The following is a 19961-nucleotide window of genomic DNA, read 5'->3' as shown; positions in this document are numbered from 1 at the left end:
TTCGGGGATATATTTGGTTTAAGGTTATCTCAGGGCAGTAGTTTTAGGGGTTCCTCCAGCCTCCATGGTCCCAGAAAGTCTGAAGTCCATGAGAATTTGAAATTTTGTTCTGCACTTTCCCCCTTTTGATTAGGATTCCTCTATAGAATCTTTTTCACAAGGCCGTTTTTCACAAGGAAGGAGTCACTTAATGTGAGTTTCTGTGTGAAATAAAACTCCAAATTACTATATATCTTATAACTTTGAGGTACTTTGCAAATGCATTAGAAATTGTCTTAACTAACTCTTTCAAGTAGCTGATTCTGTTTGTTTCTTCATTTACTGACCAAAACACCCCAGACTCTTGCAACTAGTAGGGTATCCTTTAATAGTTCTATGCACTTCTATTCTCACTAGTTGAGTTTTTTGCTTACAAAGAGTCAGTTTGTTTCTAAAACTATGTCAGTTGCACTTCTTACTGTAATCATGAAATTTAATGAGATATTTTGTAAATTCAGGAGATATAATTTATTTTTGAGAACTAACGAGTGCTTTGGAAATATTTAATAAAAGCAGGTTATTGAAAAATACCATCAACTTGGTAGATTAAGTGACCAACTGCTGGGTTTCAATGATGTCATAGAGAACTTTTTTTATACTTGAAGCTAGAAACGTTTAATTTTTGCATGCTGTGGGTTATTGTGTTATCTGTAATAGTAAAAAGTATTTATTTTCCTCTAGCAAAAAAAAGGCAATATTAAAACTAGACTTGAACAAAAAGTAATAGAAAGAAAAAAAATTAGTGGTTATGAATTGCTCCACCCTAGAGAAAGTTGGAGAATGTTGAAATTCAGCCTGTGTTGTTTAGTTTATAATTGCTTTTTAAATGTTTTATTTCACAATTTCAGATTTGCAAGAGAAGTTGCATGAATAATACATAAATTCATGCAAACACTTTACCTACATTCTCTGAATGTTGATGTTTTACTACATTTGCTTTATCCTTTTTTTTTCTTATTTTTTTCCTGAATGTTTCAAGAGCATGTTGCAGACATGACGAACCTTTATTCTTAAGTACTTCAGTGTGTGTTTCCTAAACAAGGAATTATTTCATATAACCATAGTACAATTATCAAAATCAGGAAATTAACATTAAAACAATGCTAGTATCTAATTTATAGACCTTTTGGGATTTTTTTTTTTTTTTTTGGTCAATTTTCCCAACAATGTGCTTTTTAGTGAAAGAAAATTCTAGCTCATATGTTGTATTAAGTAGTCTTGTCTTTTAGTCAGCTCTAACCTGGAAGTCCTTATTCTTTCTTTGTCTTTCATGACACTGGCATTTTTGAAGAGTCCTGGTCAGTTATTTTGTAGAATGTCCTGCATTTTGGGTTTGTCTGATGTTTACTCATGACTAGATTCAAGTTATGCACTTTTGGCAGGAACACCACTGATGTGACACTGAGTCGTTCCTCAGTGTATCATGTCAGTAAGCATACGCTGTTGATTAGTTGCAGCCTGACATTGATCATTTGGTTAAGGAGTTGTCTGCCAGGTTTCTCCCTGTAAAGTTTTAATTAATTAATATGTAACTTATGATTAGATACTTTGAGACTATGTTGCTCCTCAAACTTTTACCCTCTAGTTTTAGGCTGTATTTATGATTCTTGCTTGAATCAATTGTTATTATAATGGCTGTCGAAATGGTGATTTTCTAATTTCATCAGTGCTTCTGCATTCACTGTCCCTGGTTTGTGCTTGGCTACTAAAGGGTTGGCTGTGCAAACCCACCCAGTGGTGCTGCCGAAGAAAGGCCTGGCAATCTGCTTCTGTAAACATTACAGCCAACAAAACCCTGTGGTTCTGTTCTACTGTGTAACACGTGGTGTTGCCATGAATTGGAATTGACTTGATAGCAACAGGGTTTTTTTTTTCCCCCCTATATTCATCAGTGCTTTTTACTGTAAGGAAGAGTTTTCCCTTCTTATTTGTATCTGTGTGGACTCATGGAGCCTTACTTTATCATGAGTGAAAATAAAAATATTTTTATGTATACAAGAGTATTTTTATATTTTCTTTTGTGAATCATCTGTTCATGTCCTTTGCCCAATTTTCTATTGGGTTTTTGGTCTTTTCCCCTCAATTTTTAAGAGCTCTTTATATGTAGGGATATTAATCGTTTATATATAAAAAGTTTGCAAATATTTTCTCCTAGAATCTCAGTTGTCTTTTTTTTATGGTGTTTCTTTCTATGCAGTGGTTTAAAACATTTTTTAAAATACATAGAGTCGAAAGGATCAGTCTTTTATTTCATCTAGATTTTGAGTGGTAAGCATTTCTGTACACCCAAGTTAAAGAGGGATTCACCCACATTTTCTTCTAGTTCTTACATGACTTTAATTTTTACATTTATATTCTTGATCCATTTGAAATTTATTCTTATGTATGATGTGAGGTATGGACCTAATTTTATCTTTTTCCATATGTCTAACCAGTGGGGTGAGCACTATTTATTAAAAGGTCCATCTTTGCCACAGTGATTTGAGATGCCATTGGCATCATATAAAGTTGCATATGTACTTTGGTCTATTTCACTGCTTTCTATTCTGCTTTACTGGTTGGTCTGTCTATTCAGACACCAATACCATACTATTTTATTTATTAAGACCTTGTGATATGTCTTAATGTCTGGTAGGGCTAATCCCACACTTGGCTTTTCTTTTTTAGTGCCTTGTAATTGTTTTAAAGGTGATAAAATCTCATATGTTACTAAAGAATCTGGTATTAGTAAGTAATATTATGCCTGCATTTCTACTGGTCAATTTCTTGCTTTAAGGTTAAAGGCTCTTAAATTTTTGAAGATGGTTAAATTTATAACCAATAATATTTTAAGTAGAAAATAATCTGATCAAAATTGCTCTTTCCCTATCATACTAATTTCTTTTTGGACGGGGGCTTTATTTGCCTCTCACAAGGTCCTCTTCTGTATTAGATGTCAATTGGCCATTGTCACTTCTTGGATTAACTGTGATTTGAAATGTTAAACATGCCATAATGCCATCTTGTTCTGCCTCTAGATGAAAAGGTCATCGGGGCAGAGCTGTTTGTACTTAGTGTTCTCTGGAATTCTGCCTAAACATTAGTGTACTTATAGGGTGACTGTAGATAGTCTGAAGAGTGACGTGTGATGTGAGAAGTCAATAATAAAAATAATTTTTTTTTTTGGTTTATGGCTTTAAGCTCATTTTGTTAGGTCTGCAAATTTTGTAATGATTCTCAGTGACATAACAGTATTTGAAAATAATACAGTATTTTCTGTTTAGAATCACTGTCATTATCGGGGCTATGTGGAAGGAGTTTATAATTCATCTGTTGCTCTTAGTGACTGTTTTGGACTCAGGTAAGGAATTTTCTTTACATATATATTTTTTCGCTTTCCTTTGTTTCTCACATTTTCTCCTATGTCTGTCTCCAAATAATTTTGGAGTCCTAGTTTTTTTTTTTAGTCGCGCAGTGGTTAAGAGATTGGCTGCTAAACAAAAGGTCAGCAGTTTGCATTTACCAACCGCTCCTTGAAAACCCTATGGGGCAGTTCTCCTCTGTCCTTTAGGGTCTCTATGATTCTGAATTGACTTGACAGCATCGAGTTTGGGCTTTTTTTGGTTTTAACAAAATTAGATTTTACTTTGATCTTGCTGGAGATTGTTACAGCTCTATTGTAGTCATCATCCTTAGCGTGCTTGTTTAGGGAAATGTTGTCCTTGATGAATTTTAATACCTATGGGAAAATCATATCTTTTTGAGACCATTAAATAATTTTTGCTATTTGGAATATGCATTAAATTTCTGTAATACTTTATAAATTTTTTACCTATGTGTTTTCACTTAAGTCTCATACCAAAAAACCCAACCAAACCCACTGCCGTCGAGTCGATTCCGACTCATAGTTCCCAGGTCTCATAAGGACTGTGAAAAAGAGGTAATTATGTCTGTATTTAGGTGGGGAACCTAAGGTTCAGAGAAATTGTAACACACAGCAAGTGAAGTGATACTAAGGTTGAAGTTACATTTATTAACGCCTGGCAGTATAACACTATGCTGGTTGACTGAGTGTATAATTGACCGATTGATGGGTGTAATAAATGTTACTTAGATAATTTTCAAACCAACCCTGAAAGATGGCTATGATTATTTCTATTTATATAGTAACATTTACTGAATTGTTACTGTGTGCCAGGCAATGTTCTAAGTGTTTTGTGATTATCAAATAGTTTAACCACCACTTGCCTGTCAGTTTGTCATACTGTGGTGGTTTGCATGAAGCGGTGATGCTGGAAGCTATGCCACCAGTATTTCAAATACCAGCAGGGTCACCCGTGGTGGGCAGGTTGTAGCAGAGCTTCCAGACTAAGACAGACTAGGAAGAAAGGCCTGGAAATCTACTTTTGAAAATTAGCCATTGTAACCAAGTCGATTGCAACAGAATATTGTCTGATATAGTCCTGGAAGATGAGCCCCTCAGGTTGGAAGACACTCAAAATAAGACACAATAACCACAGTAATGGCACAGGACTAGGCAACATTTCGTTCTGTTATACATAAGGTTGCCATGGGGTGGAGCTGACTCAATGACAACTAACAACATCACAAATAATTTAGTTTTCAGAGCAACCTGTGCAGAATGTAAACTAAGACATAGGTTGAATAACTTGCTGAAAGTCTCACAGCTGGTAGAAGACATATTTGGGATTCAAACTCTAGTCCTCTGGCTCCAGACCCCACACTTTACCCACTATTTTACAGTGATCATTCAGAGAGGAGAAGTAACTTTTGGGCAGTGATGGTAGTAAAGCAGCAGCCTTGTGTTTAAGTTTGCTTGACTCTAAAGCCTCTGTTTTTTGCTGCCCCTTCTTAAACGTGTTAAGAACTAGGACTTGAATTCAGATTTTCTGATTCCTTTTTTTTTTTCTTTCTTTTATAAAAATTGTGTATATGATAACATAACAGGGGATTGCTGCATTTAGATGACACGAGTTATGGAATTGAACCCCTGCAAAATAGTTCTCATTTTGAGCATATCATTTATCGAATGGATGATGTCCACAAAGAGCCTCTGAAATGTGGGGTTTCCAACAAGGCTGTAGAGAAAGAAACCACAAAGGAAGAAGAGGAAGAGCCTGCTAGCATGACTCAGCTACTTCGAGTAAGGAAATAGTGTAATTCTTTATAATTCAGATTACTGTTTTAAAAAACCATGTATTTATCCATTAAATCAACACTTGTTTGTTTGTTTATTCATTTATTGCTAAGTTTGTGCCGGGCATTGTGATAGCACTAAGGGATACAAAGATGAGCGATATGCGGTTCCTGCTACCAAGCTGATTCGTTTAGTTGGGGGTGTAGCATCTGCGGGTTTTGGAAACTAGGCCTTAAGTGTTAAACAGTAATGCATATATGTATTTCAGCATTGCCACATAATAATTCATTTAACAGCCTTTCAGAGAGCAGCGGAATTTTTAATTTAGATATCTCTTATACAAACTAGAATGGTGATTCTTGAGCTTTAGCTTGGAGGAACAGAGAGACGTTTGATTATAGGGCTTTAATTACTTCAGATGTGTTCCAAGAACACTTGTATCCCTATTTTGAGACATCTGTAGGGCTCCTTGACTTACTCTTGACATGGGTCTCTTAGACTGAAATAGTCCTAGGACTAGATCAACCTCACCTACAGCAAATAGACCTTTCCACCTATGAGACGAAATTTCTGTGTTGAGAGAGGCGTGTGCCTGGGGCTACCTTTAATTCTATCAATGGCCAGTATGTTTTAAATTAACTCATACTAGTTTATGGCATTATTTTCATTGTCTCTCCTACCATCCATTCTTTCGACCTTAGGGCTATACTTTTTAGCTTTTAAACACTGGAATCATTTACATTTTAATTTATCCTACTTTATATTAATTCCTATAAAATCACAGAGCTATTCATTTTTTAAAGTGGCAGCTTTGTCCCCACTTCTGCTCTGGGTAATTGGTATATAGTCTTTCTGCAATGTAGTAATGGAGTTTCCCATTAAATGTGTGTGTGTGTGTGTGTGTGTATACATGCATGTGTGTGTATGTACACACACACACACACATTTAACATTCGCATATGTGTGGGTGTGCTTAGGTTTCATGTTAGAAAAAATCAGTAATTCTACTGTTTGGAAACCTGAATAACCCGTTTTATCTTTAACTAGAATTTTTCTCAGATTAGTGCAGATATCAGATATTACTGTTTTGTTTTTTTTTTTTTAATTGTGGTTTTGTCTTTATTGACCTAGGATATGTTAAGTAAGATAATTTTATGATGTTCTTAGCTGACATGGGATATGTGACCATAGATTAGGATAAGATGATTTCATCTGTAAAACCTGTAGCCTTGTAACTTTGTTTGCTCGTGTCTTTGACAGAGAAGAAGAGCTGTCCTGCCACAGACCCGGTATGTGGAGCTGTTCATCGTGGTAGATAAGGAAAAGGTAGGACTGGTGAAACGTTTTCCCCTTTTTCATGAAAAACAAATGAAAAGGGGGCATCCCATGAGGGAAATATGAAATATTTATATTAATTTTTCTTAAATGATGATTTTAAAATGAAAATTGCCTTCCTTCCTTTAAACCTACTCAATATTTATAATACCACCAGAAACTGAATGTAGCAGATGAGACCGCTTCTAACTTAACTCTTTATCGGTGATTTTTTTCCCCTGCCCTTCCTGGTTACTGGCTTGGGCTTAATTTCTTAAAACTGTACTGCCCATTAGTTAGGGTCTTGAGAACTTTTTAGATGACTTTAAAGACTGTGGCTATGAATAAAGCCATTCAGGTGTTGCTTTGCTTTGTAGAATTTCAGCTAGCCTGTACTTCCCCTTAAGAGAGAGAAAACTTCTCCGCCCTGGCATCCTTTAGAAGGGAATATGACCTAGAAATCAAAAAAGGAGATTGGTTCATTTTAGCATTTGGCGTTAATTTCAGTGGACAAGGACATCCATATTTATAAAGTCTGCTTTTCTTAACTGAGAGAAATAATCTTTGTATCTCAGCATTTATAAGATTATCAATTTTAGATATAACTACATTGTAATTGAAAATATGAAGTATTTGAAGATTTGTCTTATTTTTACCGTGAACTTTGTTGTTTGTATGAAAGAGTTGCTTGTAGAAACTTAATATCATTGACAGTTCCTTTTTTGTGAGCTAGAGACACAATTTTGAGGATTATTAAGATTGAAGAAAAAAAAAATCCCTTCTAGTATGTAGGTTGAAAAAAAGCAAGCCATATTTATTTTGAGATAGAAACATATTCAGATTCGTTCATTATAGGTTCATTACCCTTGAGTGGTAGAAGGAAAAAGCATAGGGAATGTGAGCAAGTGTGACCTCCATGCCCCAAATAACGGGTAAAAATGTTCTATGAAATGTTTTGGACAAATCACAAAAATAGATTTAATATGGTTTCTTTATTGTTCTTGCCAGATAAACTTGTTATGTATGAGTAGAAAATGGTTCAAAATAAAAATGGTTCTATTTCAAGCAAACTCTGTCAAATGTATTAAAACTTTTTTTTTGTTTAAGAGAATCATGATAAGATTGCCTAAGTGATAAAATATGATATATTCTGATATTAATACCTGAATCAGAGTACAACCATACAGTCTTTTTAAAAATTTCCTTTGGTTAGTTAGTAAGTTAGTTGTACTAAAATGTTAAAACAGACATTTTGGATTTAACCAGGTCACAAGAAAATAATCAGTCTTATCAGTTAAAACGCAGGACGGGGCAGCGTTTCGTTCTGTTGTACAAAGGGTCACTATGCGTCGGAACAGACTAGATGGCACCTAGCAACAAAAACAACATTTGGCTTAATATGCTTAAACTTTTATATAGCTCTATGTGTCTACATACATATAATGTTTCAACTAGTGATCATTGGTTAATGTCGCATTGTTATTATAGCCCATAATCTAGAAAGGGTTTATTGGTAGTACCTTTAGCACAAGAGGTGAAAGCTCGGGAAACTCTTGACAATTATCTCTTATTCCTTTGGCTATGCATTTTGATTGTTTCAAACCTTACCTTGTAAAAATATTCTCATGTTAAAATGAATAAAAAGGGATATTAAGAATAAAACTTGTTTTAAAATTATACTAATTTGGAGAAACATTAAGGCTCGGCTCGATGCTTTTTCATTATTACTCATTTCACACTTGTGCCTGTTTTTCTTTTATTCCTATTTATCCCTAAAAGTATCCTTTAGATTTACTAACCTGAAATGCTGATGAATGCCTAAATGCCTCAATTTTTGGTTCAGAGGAAATATTTGGGTTCTTACCCTCCTTGTAACAGATTATAGTGATTCTCTTAAATGACTTTGATGATGATGATGTCCTTCTTTGTTTTTCAGTATGATACAATGGGGAGAAATCAGACCGCTGTGAGAGAAGAGATGATTCGTTTAGCAAACTACTTAGATAGCGTAAGTTGTATTTCCTGTCACCCTGGATGCTTCTGTCCTATCCCTTCACAGTCTCAGAACAGAATTTAAAAATCGTCTCAGTTTGGGCTCTAATTTTTCTCAGGGCCTAAGTCTTTCTGAAGTTTCCTTTCTAGTTTGTTTATAACCTTTCTTACGTTAGAGAGGAAAATGCAAGGGTAGAAAGACTTTGAGAAGAGAGAGCATTTTATGTTAGTATATTTTTATAGACCTAGTAGATAGGCTAAGGTACTTGGGTTTATGAAAAGATACTTGAATTTTTGTTGAGAAAGTCTTATTGTGAATAAGGCCACCTCCTACTCTTACACTTAGATACGGTGGTGTTTTGTGTATGCGGGATTTGTTTTGAGAAGTTGGAGTCTATCCGGTAGGAGATAACGGAAGAATTAGATAGATGTTCTTGTAAGATCGGCCCGATCAGTAACTGATCGTGGGGACATTGCAGGACCAGGCAGTGTTTCGTTCCGCTGTGCATAGGGTCACCATGAGTCAGAGGCCGACTCCACGTAGCTAACAACAGCATCTGATAAGATAATTTCACCTAAAAGATAAGGTGTTCCAAGCAGAATAATTGTGGTGATGATGATGATAGCATTCTCCGGTTGAATGCTTGCAGTGTACTAGAAACTGAGCTAAGTGCTTTCATTTACTAACTCGTTTATTCCTCGTAGTATCTCTATGAAATAGATTTAACAATTCCACGGTACTTTATCTGAAACCTTTGCCACACATGTGATTAGAATTTTCGGTAAGAGGTTGGAAAGGTGATATGGTTCATCTACTATGTATTACATAACCTCTCCAGCAGGATCTGGGGCAGCACCTTGCAATCAAACCATTAAAATTTCTGCAGTGAAATGTATGAATATTTACATTAAGTGGAGTAAATGTGGACTGTAAATAGCTTTGCATCAGTTCAGGGCAAGTTTTGCAACCAAATTTACCAAAAACTTTTAATTTTCAGAGTTTGTCAGATTTTGGAATGGAAGATAAAAAGGATTTTGAACGTTTGTTGTTGCCATCATTTTACAGATGAGGAAACAGACTCAGAGAGATTAGAGCCTCGTTTTATTGAAGGAAAGATTTTTTTGGGGGTAAAGTCCTGTTTTTAATTTAAGTAGTTATGTTACTTAATTATGTGGTTATGAGTTTTCTTAATTGGCTGCCGAAAAAAACTTAAAAGAACTTAAGAGAATATAATTCTAATATATATTTTATATACTTTATTGTATTTTATATACTTTGATTTCTCTTTTCTTTCCAGATGTATATTATGTTAAATATTCGCATTGTACTGGTTGGACTGGAGATCTGGACAAATGGAAACCTGATCAGCATAACTGGAGGTGCTGGCGACGTGTTGGGGAACTTTGTACAGTGGCGGGAAAAGGTTCTTACAACACGTCGGAGGCACGACAGTGCGCAGCTAGTTCTGTGAGTACTGTTTTTTTGTTTTTAATAATATCAGTGAAATGGTTGTAACAATAATTTTTTTTTCTTATTTTCTTTTATTAGAATTATATTGTCTTACTTTTTTTTGACATCGAGTTAAGTGAGAAAAACTCAGGTCTTTACCATCGGTCAGGATGTGATGTTATGGTAACGAGACCTCTCTGTGTTGGATTCCCCATCGCCTTCTCCTGTCTTTCTTCCTCTTTCTCGAGTTTACACTTTCATCTTGGTAGAGCATTTTCTCTAGTTTGCTTTGTGAGAAAGGATATATGGGAAGAAAGAATTTTGACCTCTCGCATGTCCAAAAATATACTTATTCTGCCATTGCACTTGTTTGATTATTTGACTGGATAGAAAATGGTAGGCTTGAAATCTTTTTTCTTCAGAATTTCAAAAGCAGCGTACTATATTGTCTTTCAAGTTCCAGCGTTACTGTTGAGAAGCCTGAAGCCATTCTGTGTCCTGATCCATTGTATGTGACTTGTTTTTTACCTCTTCTCTGGAAACGTGTAGGATCTTCTCTTGATTCCCATCCCAGGCTTCTGAATTTTCCTGATGATATGCTTTGGTGTAGATCTTTTATCACTCATTGTGCTGAGTTTTCAGTAAGTAGTATCCATCTTGAAACTGATAGCCTTCAGTTTTAGAAATTTTATTTTCTCCTCTTTATTTTTATTCTTCATTTCTTCTGAGATTCCTTTTACTCAACTATTGGCATTCTTATGATGATCCCCTAATTTTATTATCTTTCTTCTCTTTGTCCTTGTGTTCTACCTTCTGGGATATTTTCTTAAATTTACCTTCTAAACTTATTGAGTTTTTCATTTCTGCTGCCTGATTTTCTTATCCCCCTTAATACTGCTTTTTATAGAATCAAGTTCTTATTTAATGAATATATTATTTCTAGTCTCTGAGGATATTATTGACATATTTAAAAAATTTTCTTCTTACTACATAGCATTTTCATGGTACTATAATCAAGACCAAACCCGTTGCCATTGAGTCGATTCCAAAAACTTAAACTTATATGAAATTACTCAATACAAATAAACTTCAAAAACTTACAGCAAAACTGTCACTTAAAGATAAATTTAAAAATTTTCTTCTTTAAAAAAGATTACTGTCTTGACAGGCTGACTTTTGGGCAGAAATGTTCTAGTTTATATAATTTTTTTTTTGCCTTTCTCAATATTCATTGCACCCAAAATTCACACATTTTTCTGTGTGGAGGAATTTTCTTTAATTTTATTATTTTTCTTTTGTAAACATTGGTTCATTTAAAGCAAGGAACTGAAAATGGCTAGTTGGGCTTTTATGGCTCTGTAAACACAAAGGTTTGGTCCTGACACACATGCAGTTGTCTTCATACCAGTGAGACTGCCTTCTACTTCACAGAAGACCGAAAAGAGCAGGCATCAACCACACCTACCAACCTGTCTTTTTCTCCTGTTACAGAATTTATAGAATCAAGTTCTTACTTCATGAGTATAATATTTTTTCTAATCTCTTTGAGGATATTATTAACATATTTAAAAAATTTTCGTGATCATCTGTCATGTTAGAGCCTTTTCCCAGGTGGGTCCTCAGTCCTGTACACAAACTTTCAAGAGGCTTTAAGGATCAACAACCAGGGAACATCAGACATCTGGGAACTATAGAGTTCACTATAGGGTGATCTGGCTGGGTTGTTTCCTTGGAAATCTCCTATGTCATTACCTCTAGTTCTCGTCTCTTGGGCTGGTCACATTCCCCAGGGTGGGATTTATTCATTTATTTAAAAGAGTTTCAGTGTTTTCTATGTACCAGGCAGTGGGATACAGTAGTAAACAAAGCAGACCAGAATTCCTGCTCTCATGAGCCTATATTTTGGTGGAGAGGATTGGCCATGAATGAACTAAGTAAGTATGATGTATGGTATGTTAAATAATGATGAGTGGTAAGAAGAAAAATAAAACAGGGAAGGGAGATGTAAAAGTACTGGAGGTGTGAGATTGAAATTTTTGGTAACATGGCCAGGGAAGGCCTTACTGAGAAGAGGACTTTCGAATAAAAACCTGAAAGAGGTGAGAGAATGAGTTGGGGAAGGGCGTTCTAGGCAGAGGGAATAAATCCTGAGGTGACAAGTGTGACCGGCATGTTTGAGGAATGATTTGGAGACAAATTGTGACTTTTCTTCTTGGTCATTGTGCTTACTGCTCTGCACCGTCCTATGTGAATATGTTCATTTGGTTTTTTGTCTCTCTTCACTAAAATTCGTTGAATAAATGAATGTAATGCATTTTAGGAAGGCTTTTTATCCAGAAGGTATAAAAACTTTGTTTCGTATATGTCTGAAAAATGTATTTCTAATACTAATCTCATTCTCTGATAACAAAAAAGAGGTGAGGAATAACTATATTCTGATTTTTTCCCTTTTTTGGCTTCACTTTTAAAAAATTTTTATTTGTTTAAAAATATGGAGAAGACGGCATTTGCCAGTGTGATACTTTTCCCATGGGTAATTTAGTAAAACCAATGACATCAATCATATTGTGCATCCATCACCTATATTCTCATTAAAATGTTATCTGTTATTGACATTTTTCTCCCAATTGTTGTAGGCTGTACCAGTTTAAGATTACCATAAAAATAGGAGCAATGTGTTCTTCCCCCTGCCCACTCCCTGCCACCAAGTACTTTTTAAAATTTTTACCTTCTTTTTTTTTTACTTAGGAAGAAGGGTTTCGGTGGGACTGCAGGAATGGCATTTGTGGGAACAGTGTGTTCAAGGAGCCATGCAGGCGGGATTAATGTGGTATGTTTTTGTTCTTGATTTTCAACTTTGGATTTCTGCATTAAGACAGTATCAAATATTCATTGACTCTATACTTCCGTAGTCCTGAAATCATTATTTCAGCCATTATGAGGGACATAGCAAAAATGGCAGATGTTTTCTATCCCAAACATTGGATCAAGTTTTCTAATATGTGTTTAATTTTTTATGGATGTGGAAACATTTCTTATTTGAGAGAATTAAATTAGAACCGTCAATTTACTTTCCTGTAACTCTCATGAATAATCTATTGGTGCTAAAGTAATTGACCTATTGCTTAAAGAGTCCATCTCTAATATCAGTATGTTGAGATCATGATGTTTTCTTATTAAACTGGGTACTTGATTTAGTATAGAGACTGCCATCATTGTAGTGAATAAATTTCCTTTTGTGAAAAAATAATCCAAGAAATAAAATGTTTCCCTTTTGCTCAGAAACCTAATTAATAACTTCCTGTTTTTGGATAGTTTGGGCAAATCACTGTTGAGACATTTGCATCCATTGTTGCTCATGAGCTGGGTCACAACCTTGGAATGAATCATGATGATGGAAGGGAATGTTTTTGTGGAGCAAAGAGCTGCATCATGAATTCAGGAGCGTCGTAAGTGACTGAACTCTTTCTTCTCCTTTTTCTAAATATGGTATTGCGTAGACCGGTGTTTCCTAAACTCTGCCAACGCTCATGTCTACGCTGAAAAAACAGGAAAAACTATTCCCGGCTTCCAGTAATTAATTATATGATATAGTAAACGAGTAGCCTATTTTTTTAATTAAATAATCCTAGAGAACTTTAAGAAAGAAACATTTAGGTAGCCACATGTATATAGGTGTACTTCCACAAGCTCCCACCTTCTTGAACATGTGTACATATTGTTATGAATTCAATTGTGTCCCCCCAAATTATGTTGAAGTCCTAACCTATGTACCTGTAAATATAACCCTGTTTGGAAAAAGGGAAAACAGACATGGAAACACACACATACAACACACTCTTGGAAGGAAGACAGACAGGTGCCATGTGAAGATCCCTCTATAAGCAAAGAAATGACAAGGCTTGCCAGCAGATGCCAGAAACTAGGAGAGAGGCCCATGGAAGGAATTAACATGAGCAAGACCTTGATCTTGAATTTTTGCCTCCAGAACTATGAGAAAATAAATTTCTGTTCTTTAAAGCCAGCCACTTGTGGTATTTTTGTTATGGCAGCTTTAAGAAGCATACATTCTGTTGTCTTCTCTGCAACTGTGGATGAATTTCCTGGGTCAAAATACCAGCCTCACCAGCAATTTGATTCTCCCTCCCTTTCCCTTGCTTCTTCCTCTGTCTTTCTCCCCGACTTCTACCCCTTTCCCCACCATCATTTATTTTTCATTCTTTTCTGGATCTTTCCAGCAAACATATACCATAATTTTCCCTACCTAAAAAAAAAAAGCCTTTCTCTTGATCCCATTTTTTTCTTCCAGCTACCATCTCAATTTTTCTCCTTTACTCTAGAACAAAAAAAATTTTTTTAATTTTTATTGTGTTTTAAGTGTAAGTTTACAAATTGAGTTGGACTCTCGTACAAAAATTTATAAACACCTTGCTATGTACTCCTAATTGCTTTCCCCCTAATGAGATAGCACACTCCTTCCCTCCTCTCTCTCTTTTCCATCCATTTGGCCAGCTTCTGACCCCCCTCTACCCTCTCATCTCCCTTTCAGACAGGAGATGCCAACATAGTCTCATGTGTCTACATGATCCAAAAAGCTCATTCTTCACCAGTATCACTGTCTATCCCATAGTCCAGTCCAATCCCTGTCTGAAGAGCTGGCTTTGGGAATGGTTCCTGTCTTGGGCTAACAGAAGGTCTAGGGACCATGACCTCTAGGGTCACTCTAGTCTCAGTCGGACCATTAAGTCTGGTCTTTTTATGAGATTTTGGGGTCTGTATCCCACTGCCCACCTGCTCCCTCAGGGGTTCTCTGTTGTGTTTCCTGTCAGGACAGTCACTGGTTGTAGCTGGGTACCATCTAGTTCTTCTGGTTTCAGTCTAATGTAGTCTCTGCTTTATGTGGCCCTTTCTGCCTCTTGGGCTCATAATTACCTTGTGTCTTTGGTGTTCTTCATTCTTCTTTGCTCCAGGTGGGTTGAAACCAATTGATACATCTTAGATGGAAGAACAAAATTCTTCAGAAATTTTTTTTAGGCTCACTGTTTCTATTATCTCTTATTCCATTCCCTCTTGAACCCACTCCAGTCAAAATTTCACTCCCACCACTTCATAAAACTGCTCTTTTCCAGGTCTGCAATGACCACCACGTTGCTAAATCCAGTAATGACTTCTCAAGCCTCCTCTTACTTGACCTATCAGCAGCATTTGATACAGTACATTACTCTTAACCTTGAAAATAGTTTTGTGGAAAAAAAATGCAAGAAATAAAACATTTCCCTTTTGCTCAGAAACCTAATTAATAACTTCCAAGACATTACCCACTCCTAGGTTATCCCTGGAAACCCTGGTGGCATAGTGGTTAAGAGCTACGGCTGCTAATCAAACAGTCAGCAATTCGAATCCATGAAGTGCTCCTTGAAAACCCTACTTGTATGATTTTAATCTCTTCTAATTTGTTCAAACTTGGGTCAATATTTATAATTATTCTGTGTGTCCTTATAAAGAAGGTGTACTCTGCAGCTGTTGAGTTTCTGTGCCCATTAGGTCATGTTCATTAATTGTGCAGTCATGTGTCAATGTCCACGACACATTATGTGAAATAGGATGTTACGTGATTTGGACGTTGTGCGAACACTTAGTTTATCTGAGGTTTCAACAAATTCTTCCGCTGCCTTCACATCAGCACTCACAGACTCACCAGTCACTTTCACAGTGTGCAGCAAAAACCATTGTTTAAAGCGCCTGCATCACCCAGAGCTAACACTAAACTCGGTATCATATCCTGGTCCTGCTTTTCCTTTGAGCATCTCGAACACGCTTTGTTCCTTAGCAGTGATTGTAAGTGTGCTGAGAGGGATTCACTTTCGTGTTTGGTCCTCAATCCGTGTCATTAGCAATTTCTCCATGTCGGATGTGATGCTTCTTGCATTTTTGTTAGCCTTGCTGTTTTCTGTGGAGTCAGTCCTTTAATAGGTTGGAAATCTTTTCTTTTTTTTTTTTTTTGAGGTTATGTCTGATTGGGATTTCTGAACTTTATTAGAACCTTGTGGGCTGACAGATGTATATGCACTTGGACATTGCCTGAACAGATGTTAGACAAGGCATGACTGTATTCAACTCCTTTATGTTCTTACTGCTTGTTGCATCAGTTACTCATGAGAGAGATATGCTAAAATTTCCCGCTGTGACTGCAGATTTCACTGATAATTTTTCTTCTCATAATTCTGTCAGTTTTGCTTAATGTGTTCTGGGACATTTGTTAGGTAGCTACAAATTTAGAGATTTCATATGTATATTTAGAGATTCCTAACTAGTGGGATCATTTATCTTTATGAAGGGAATCCTTTTTACATCTAGTAATTTTTTTTTGCTATAAATTCAGTTTTTTTCTAATATTAATCTAAGGTTTTTGTACTTGCTGTTGCTGCCTATAATGTTTTTCTCCCAAATATCCAGTTCGGATTCAAATGTTATAATGTTTGAAATTGAAACCTTTTTTAGAATTGAAATTGCTCTGCTCCCTGCACAGCACATCCCTCTTACCTGCTTTTTTTTTTTTTTTCCCGTCGCACTTATCACCTTCTAACACACTATCTAATTTACTTGCTAATTGTGTTTATTGTCTGTGTTACTCACCAAAGTATGTATCTTCCACAAGGACAGGGATTTTTGTCTCCTTTGTCCGCTGTTTTATCTTTTGCAACAAGAAGATTGCCTTACACATAGTAGATGGTTCATAAATTTTTGTTGAATGAGTGGATGGATGATACTTCACAAAAGAACCTCTACCCCCAATATTCTTAACACAAAGTAGCAAGAAAAAGAATAAGGAAAACAAGTCTTTCTGTTATTATCAAAAGCGTTGTATTAGATCTTTTGCTTCCGTATGGGCCAGATCACTGTCTTTGCTCATTCTGTCATCGAGAATTGATTGTTCATTCTTTTTCTTCTTTCTTTCTCTGCTGGTCAGTCTGTTAAAATCCTTCAACATTCCACATTCAAAGACTCTTTTGTATTTTTTAACAGTACCAAAGTGTTCTGGGAAGACTGCTTCCCAATCCTAAGAGTCATGACTATCTATTTCCCTAGACCATTTAGTGAAGAAGAGTGTAACAATGTATACCCAGGACACAAAGTGTCACAAAAAGGATCTGTTTCTTAGAGTTCCTTGTATGTACAAAACACCCAGCCATAGATAGGCCACTTCCTCAATAACTACAATGCAACATAGTTTTCACTCCCGCTACTGTTTTTGGCACCATAGCTCAAATAGGTTAAAGAGGGATTATTTCAGGGCACCAAGTCCCCTTGCTAAATTTTTAATGTGACTTGGATTTCTCAGAAGTCCTTGGTATATAAATGGATGCATTTTCCACTAGTCTTCAAAGGTTAAAAATAGCCAACAGAAACATCTGAAATCATTTTGTAATCACTGAGTCAAAGAACAACTAATAGAGACAACTTATAAAAATTGCATTTGTATAAATCTCACACAGACAAATCAAGTTGGACAGTTTCTAGAAGCCCATCTAGCCTTCAGAGTATTAACTGTGTTTCCCAAGAATTATCATAAAAGGCGTTTATTTAAAAGCCCAAACTGAGAATCTGTCATGTAGGTGTAGCTGAAATTCTGCACCATGTATTCTGCATCTTGATAGCTCTAGTGAATCCCTACCAGAATTGCTCATTCACTTGATTTTAGCATAGTTCCCAGTAAGTGATGGTGGGGGGACATAGGGATGGTATTCTGCACAGTTAAAAAAGATTGGGAACAACGTATGGCTAGTGTCAAATATTTGGAGAACTTTTACTATAGAAGATCAATAAAACTTAATTCCGTGTAAAACTGGATACTTTTTAAGATCTCTTCTGATGCTGAAATGGTATGATTTTGTATTTCAATGTAAATGATGTATTTGGAAGATATTTTCATGGAGGTATATTATAACCAAAATAGTGAACTATAGCCGCTGAAATAATGTTCTATATTTATTTAAAATGAACATTAATGTTTATTTCTCTCTACTTTGTCAGCTTATGTTCTGCTATTTAAATATTCACAGTGGTTAAAAACACGACTTGCCCTTAAATGATTAATCACTGTAAGATCTTTTTCTTCATGTTTTTTACAGAGGATCCAGAAACTTTAGCAGTTGCAGTGCAGAGGACTTTGAAAAGTTGACTTTAAATAAAGGAGGAAACTGCCTTCTTAATATCCCAAAGCCGGATGAAGCCTATAGTGCTCCTTTCTGTGGTAATAAATTGGTGGACCCTGAGGAAGAGTGTGACTGTGGTACTCCAAAGGTCAGTTTAATTTTTAATTTTTGCTTTGTGAATTTATCACCAAAATTTGCAAAAAATAAAATCACTTGCTTTCGGCAACTCTAGTTTAGGAGCTAGAGTAAAATTTAGTGGCAAAATGAGGACTGGTGTTTTGCTTGTGTGGAGATGCTCTGCAGATTGGTCATCTCCTCCTGCCCGCAAGGACGTAAGTAATGGTGTCATGCATTATGAAGTCAAGAAAAGGGCCCCATTTATTCTATTTTTGTCACCTTCTACTACCTTCTGCCGTTTCTGTCATGGCTGTTGGCTTACTTATTTACTGAAAAGAATTGATCAGTTTTTCACTTGGCTCTTGTAAACTTTTTTTTTTTCCTTGTAAACTTTTTCTATTCTGACACTCCCAGTGCCATCAACACTGCCATTGCAATAATGTTTATTTGGTTGGGCTTATTTTAATAATAAATTGAAGTTGGCCCATCCTGCGGAGTCCTTCAGCTCTACTCAGGTTACTTTTTCCCTTATTAACTTCCAGTTTACCTACTGACCTCTGGCTTTTCTGGACTTGTTACCTACACTTACTGCCATGGGTTTCATGCCTATACTTGTTATTATTGTTCTATGTCTTAGCCATACTCCTTTCAAAATGGCCTCCTTAAAGCTCTTTCTTCCTGCAGACATTGCATTAAGTTATTAAGAAATTTTTTTCAGTTGAATGTAAACTTATTCTTCTTCCTTATCTGACTATACCAGGCTTTTGCCAGCTGAATTCATTTTCCACAGACGGCAGTGTGTGTCTTGTGATAAAATTGTGATAAGTCTTTATTGTACTCTTGCTGATTGTCAGAGACGTCTGCTATGTGTTTTACACGGTATAATCCTCACAGTAACCCTAAGAGATAAGTATGGTTAATATTCTCTTTTAAGATGAGGACTCTGAAGCCTGAGGAGCTCATATTTAATTTCTGAATTAATATTGTTGTTGTTAGGTTCTCATATAGACCCTACATACAACAGAACGAAACACTGCCTGTTCCTGGGCCATCCTCACCATTGCTGCTGTTTGAGCCTGTTGTTGCAGTCACTGTGTCAGTTCATCTTGTGGAGGGTCTTCCTCTTTTTCACTGACCCTCTGCTTTACCAAGCATGATGTCTTCCAGGGACTGGTCCCTCCTGAATAATGCCCAAAGTGTGCGAGACAAAGTCTCTCTCTCCTCTGCTCTAAGGAGCATTCTGGCTGTACTTCTTCCAAGACAGATTTGTTGGTTCTTCTGGCAGTCCGTGATATATTCAGTATTCTTCGCCAACACCATAATTCAAATACATTAATTCTCTTTCAGCCTTTCTTGTTCATCGTCCAGCTTCCTTATTCATTGACTGATACATTTTTCCCAAATATTTTCACCCATTCTGTAAGTTGTCACTTTACTTTGTTGACGAAGTCCTTTGATCCAGTTGATTTTTGAATACAGCTACTTTATTAATTCTTATACATGGCTTTTTTTGGATTTTTGGTCTATACAGTGTTATCATCTACAATAAATGCCAGCTTGAATTTTTTTTTTCTTCCTTTCTCATCTTTAAACCTTTTGTTTATTTTTTAGTTCTATTTTTGCATTGTACTTTTGTTGATTGGAAATGGTGATAGCAGTATCCTTATCCCAAAAGGAAAGCTTTCATTTTCAGTGTCTCAATATTTGGGAGATGCCGCTTATCGGATTAAAGAATTTTTTTTTTTTTATTCCTATT

At 35.9% G+C, this 19961-nt stretch overlaps 1 protein-coding gene across 1 annotated transcript in view; it reads left to right on the top strand.

Moving 5' to 3' along the window:
- The window catches only part of ADAM9 (ADAM metallopeptidase domain 9), a 125268-nt gene that overhangs the window by 58785 nt on the left and 46522 nt on the right, over positions 1 to 19961 (top strand). Inside the window, exons 5-12 of the mRNA XM_003412518.4 lie at positions 3303 to 3379; positions 4987 to 5182; positions 6437 to 6502; positions 8427 to 8498; positions 9781 to 9950; positions 12681 to 12762; positions 13248 to 13381; positions 18065 to 18236. Of these exons, the coding sequence (XP_003412566.1) occupies positions 3303 to 3379; positions 4987 to 5182; positions 6437 to 6502; positions 8427 to 8498; positions 9781 to 9950; positions 12681 to 12762; positions 13248 to 13381; positions 18065 to 18236 (969 nt within the window). The remainder of the gene's footprint in view (positions 1 to 3302; positions 3380 to 4986; positions 5183 to 6436; positions 6503 to 8426; positions 8499 to 9780; positions 9951 to 12680; positions 12763 to 13247; positions 13382 to 18064; positions 18237 to 19961) is intronic.

The sequence above is a fragment of the Loxodonta africana genome, chromosome 19 (assembly GCF_030014295.1).
Source record: "Loxodonta africana isolate mLoxAfr1 chromosome 19, mLoxAfr1.hap2, whole genome shotgun sequence".
NCBI lineage: Eukaryota > Metazoa > Chordata > Mammalia > Proboscidea > Elephantidae > Loxodonta > Loxodonta africana.
Note: the sequence above shows the minus strand (reverse complement) of the source record. Positions and strands in the feature narration are given on the sequence as shown.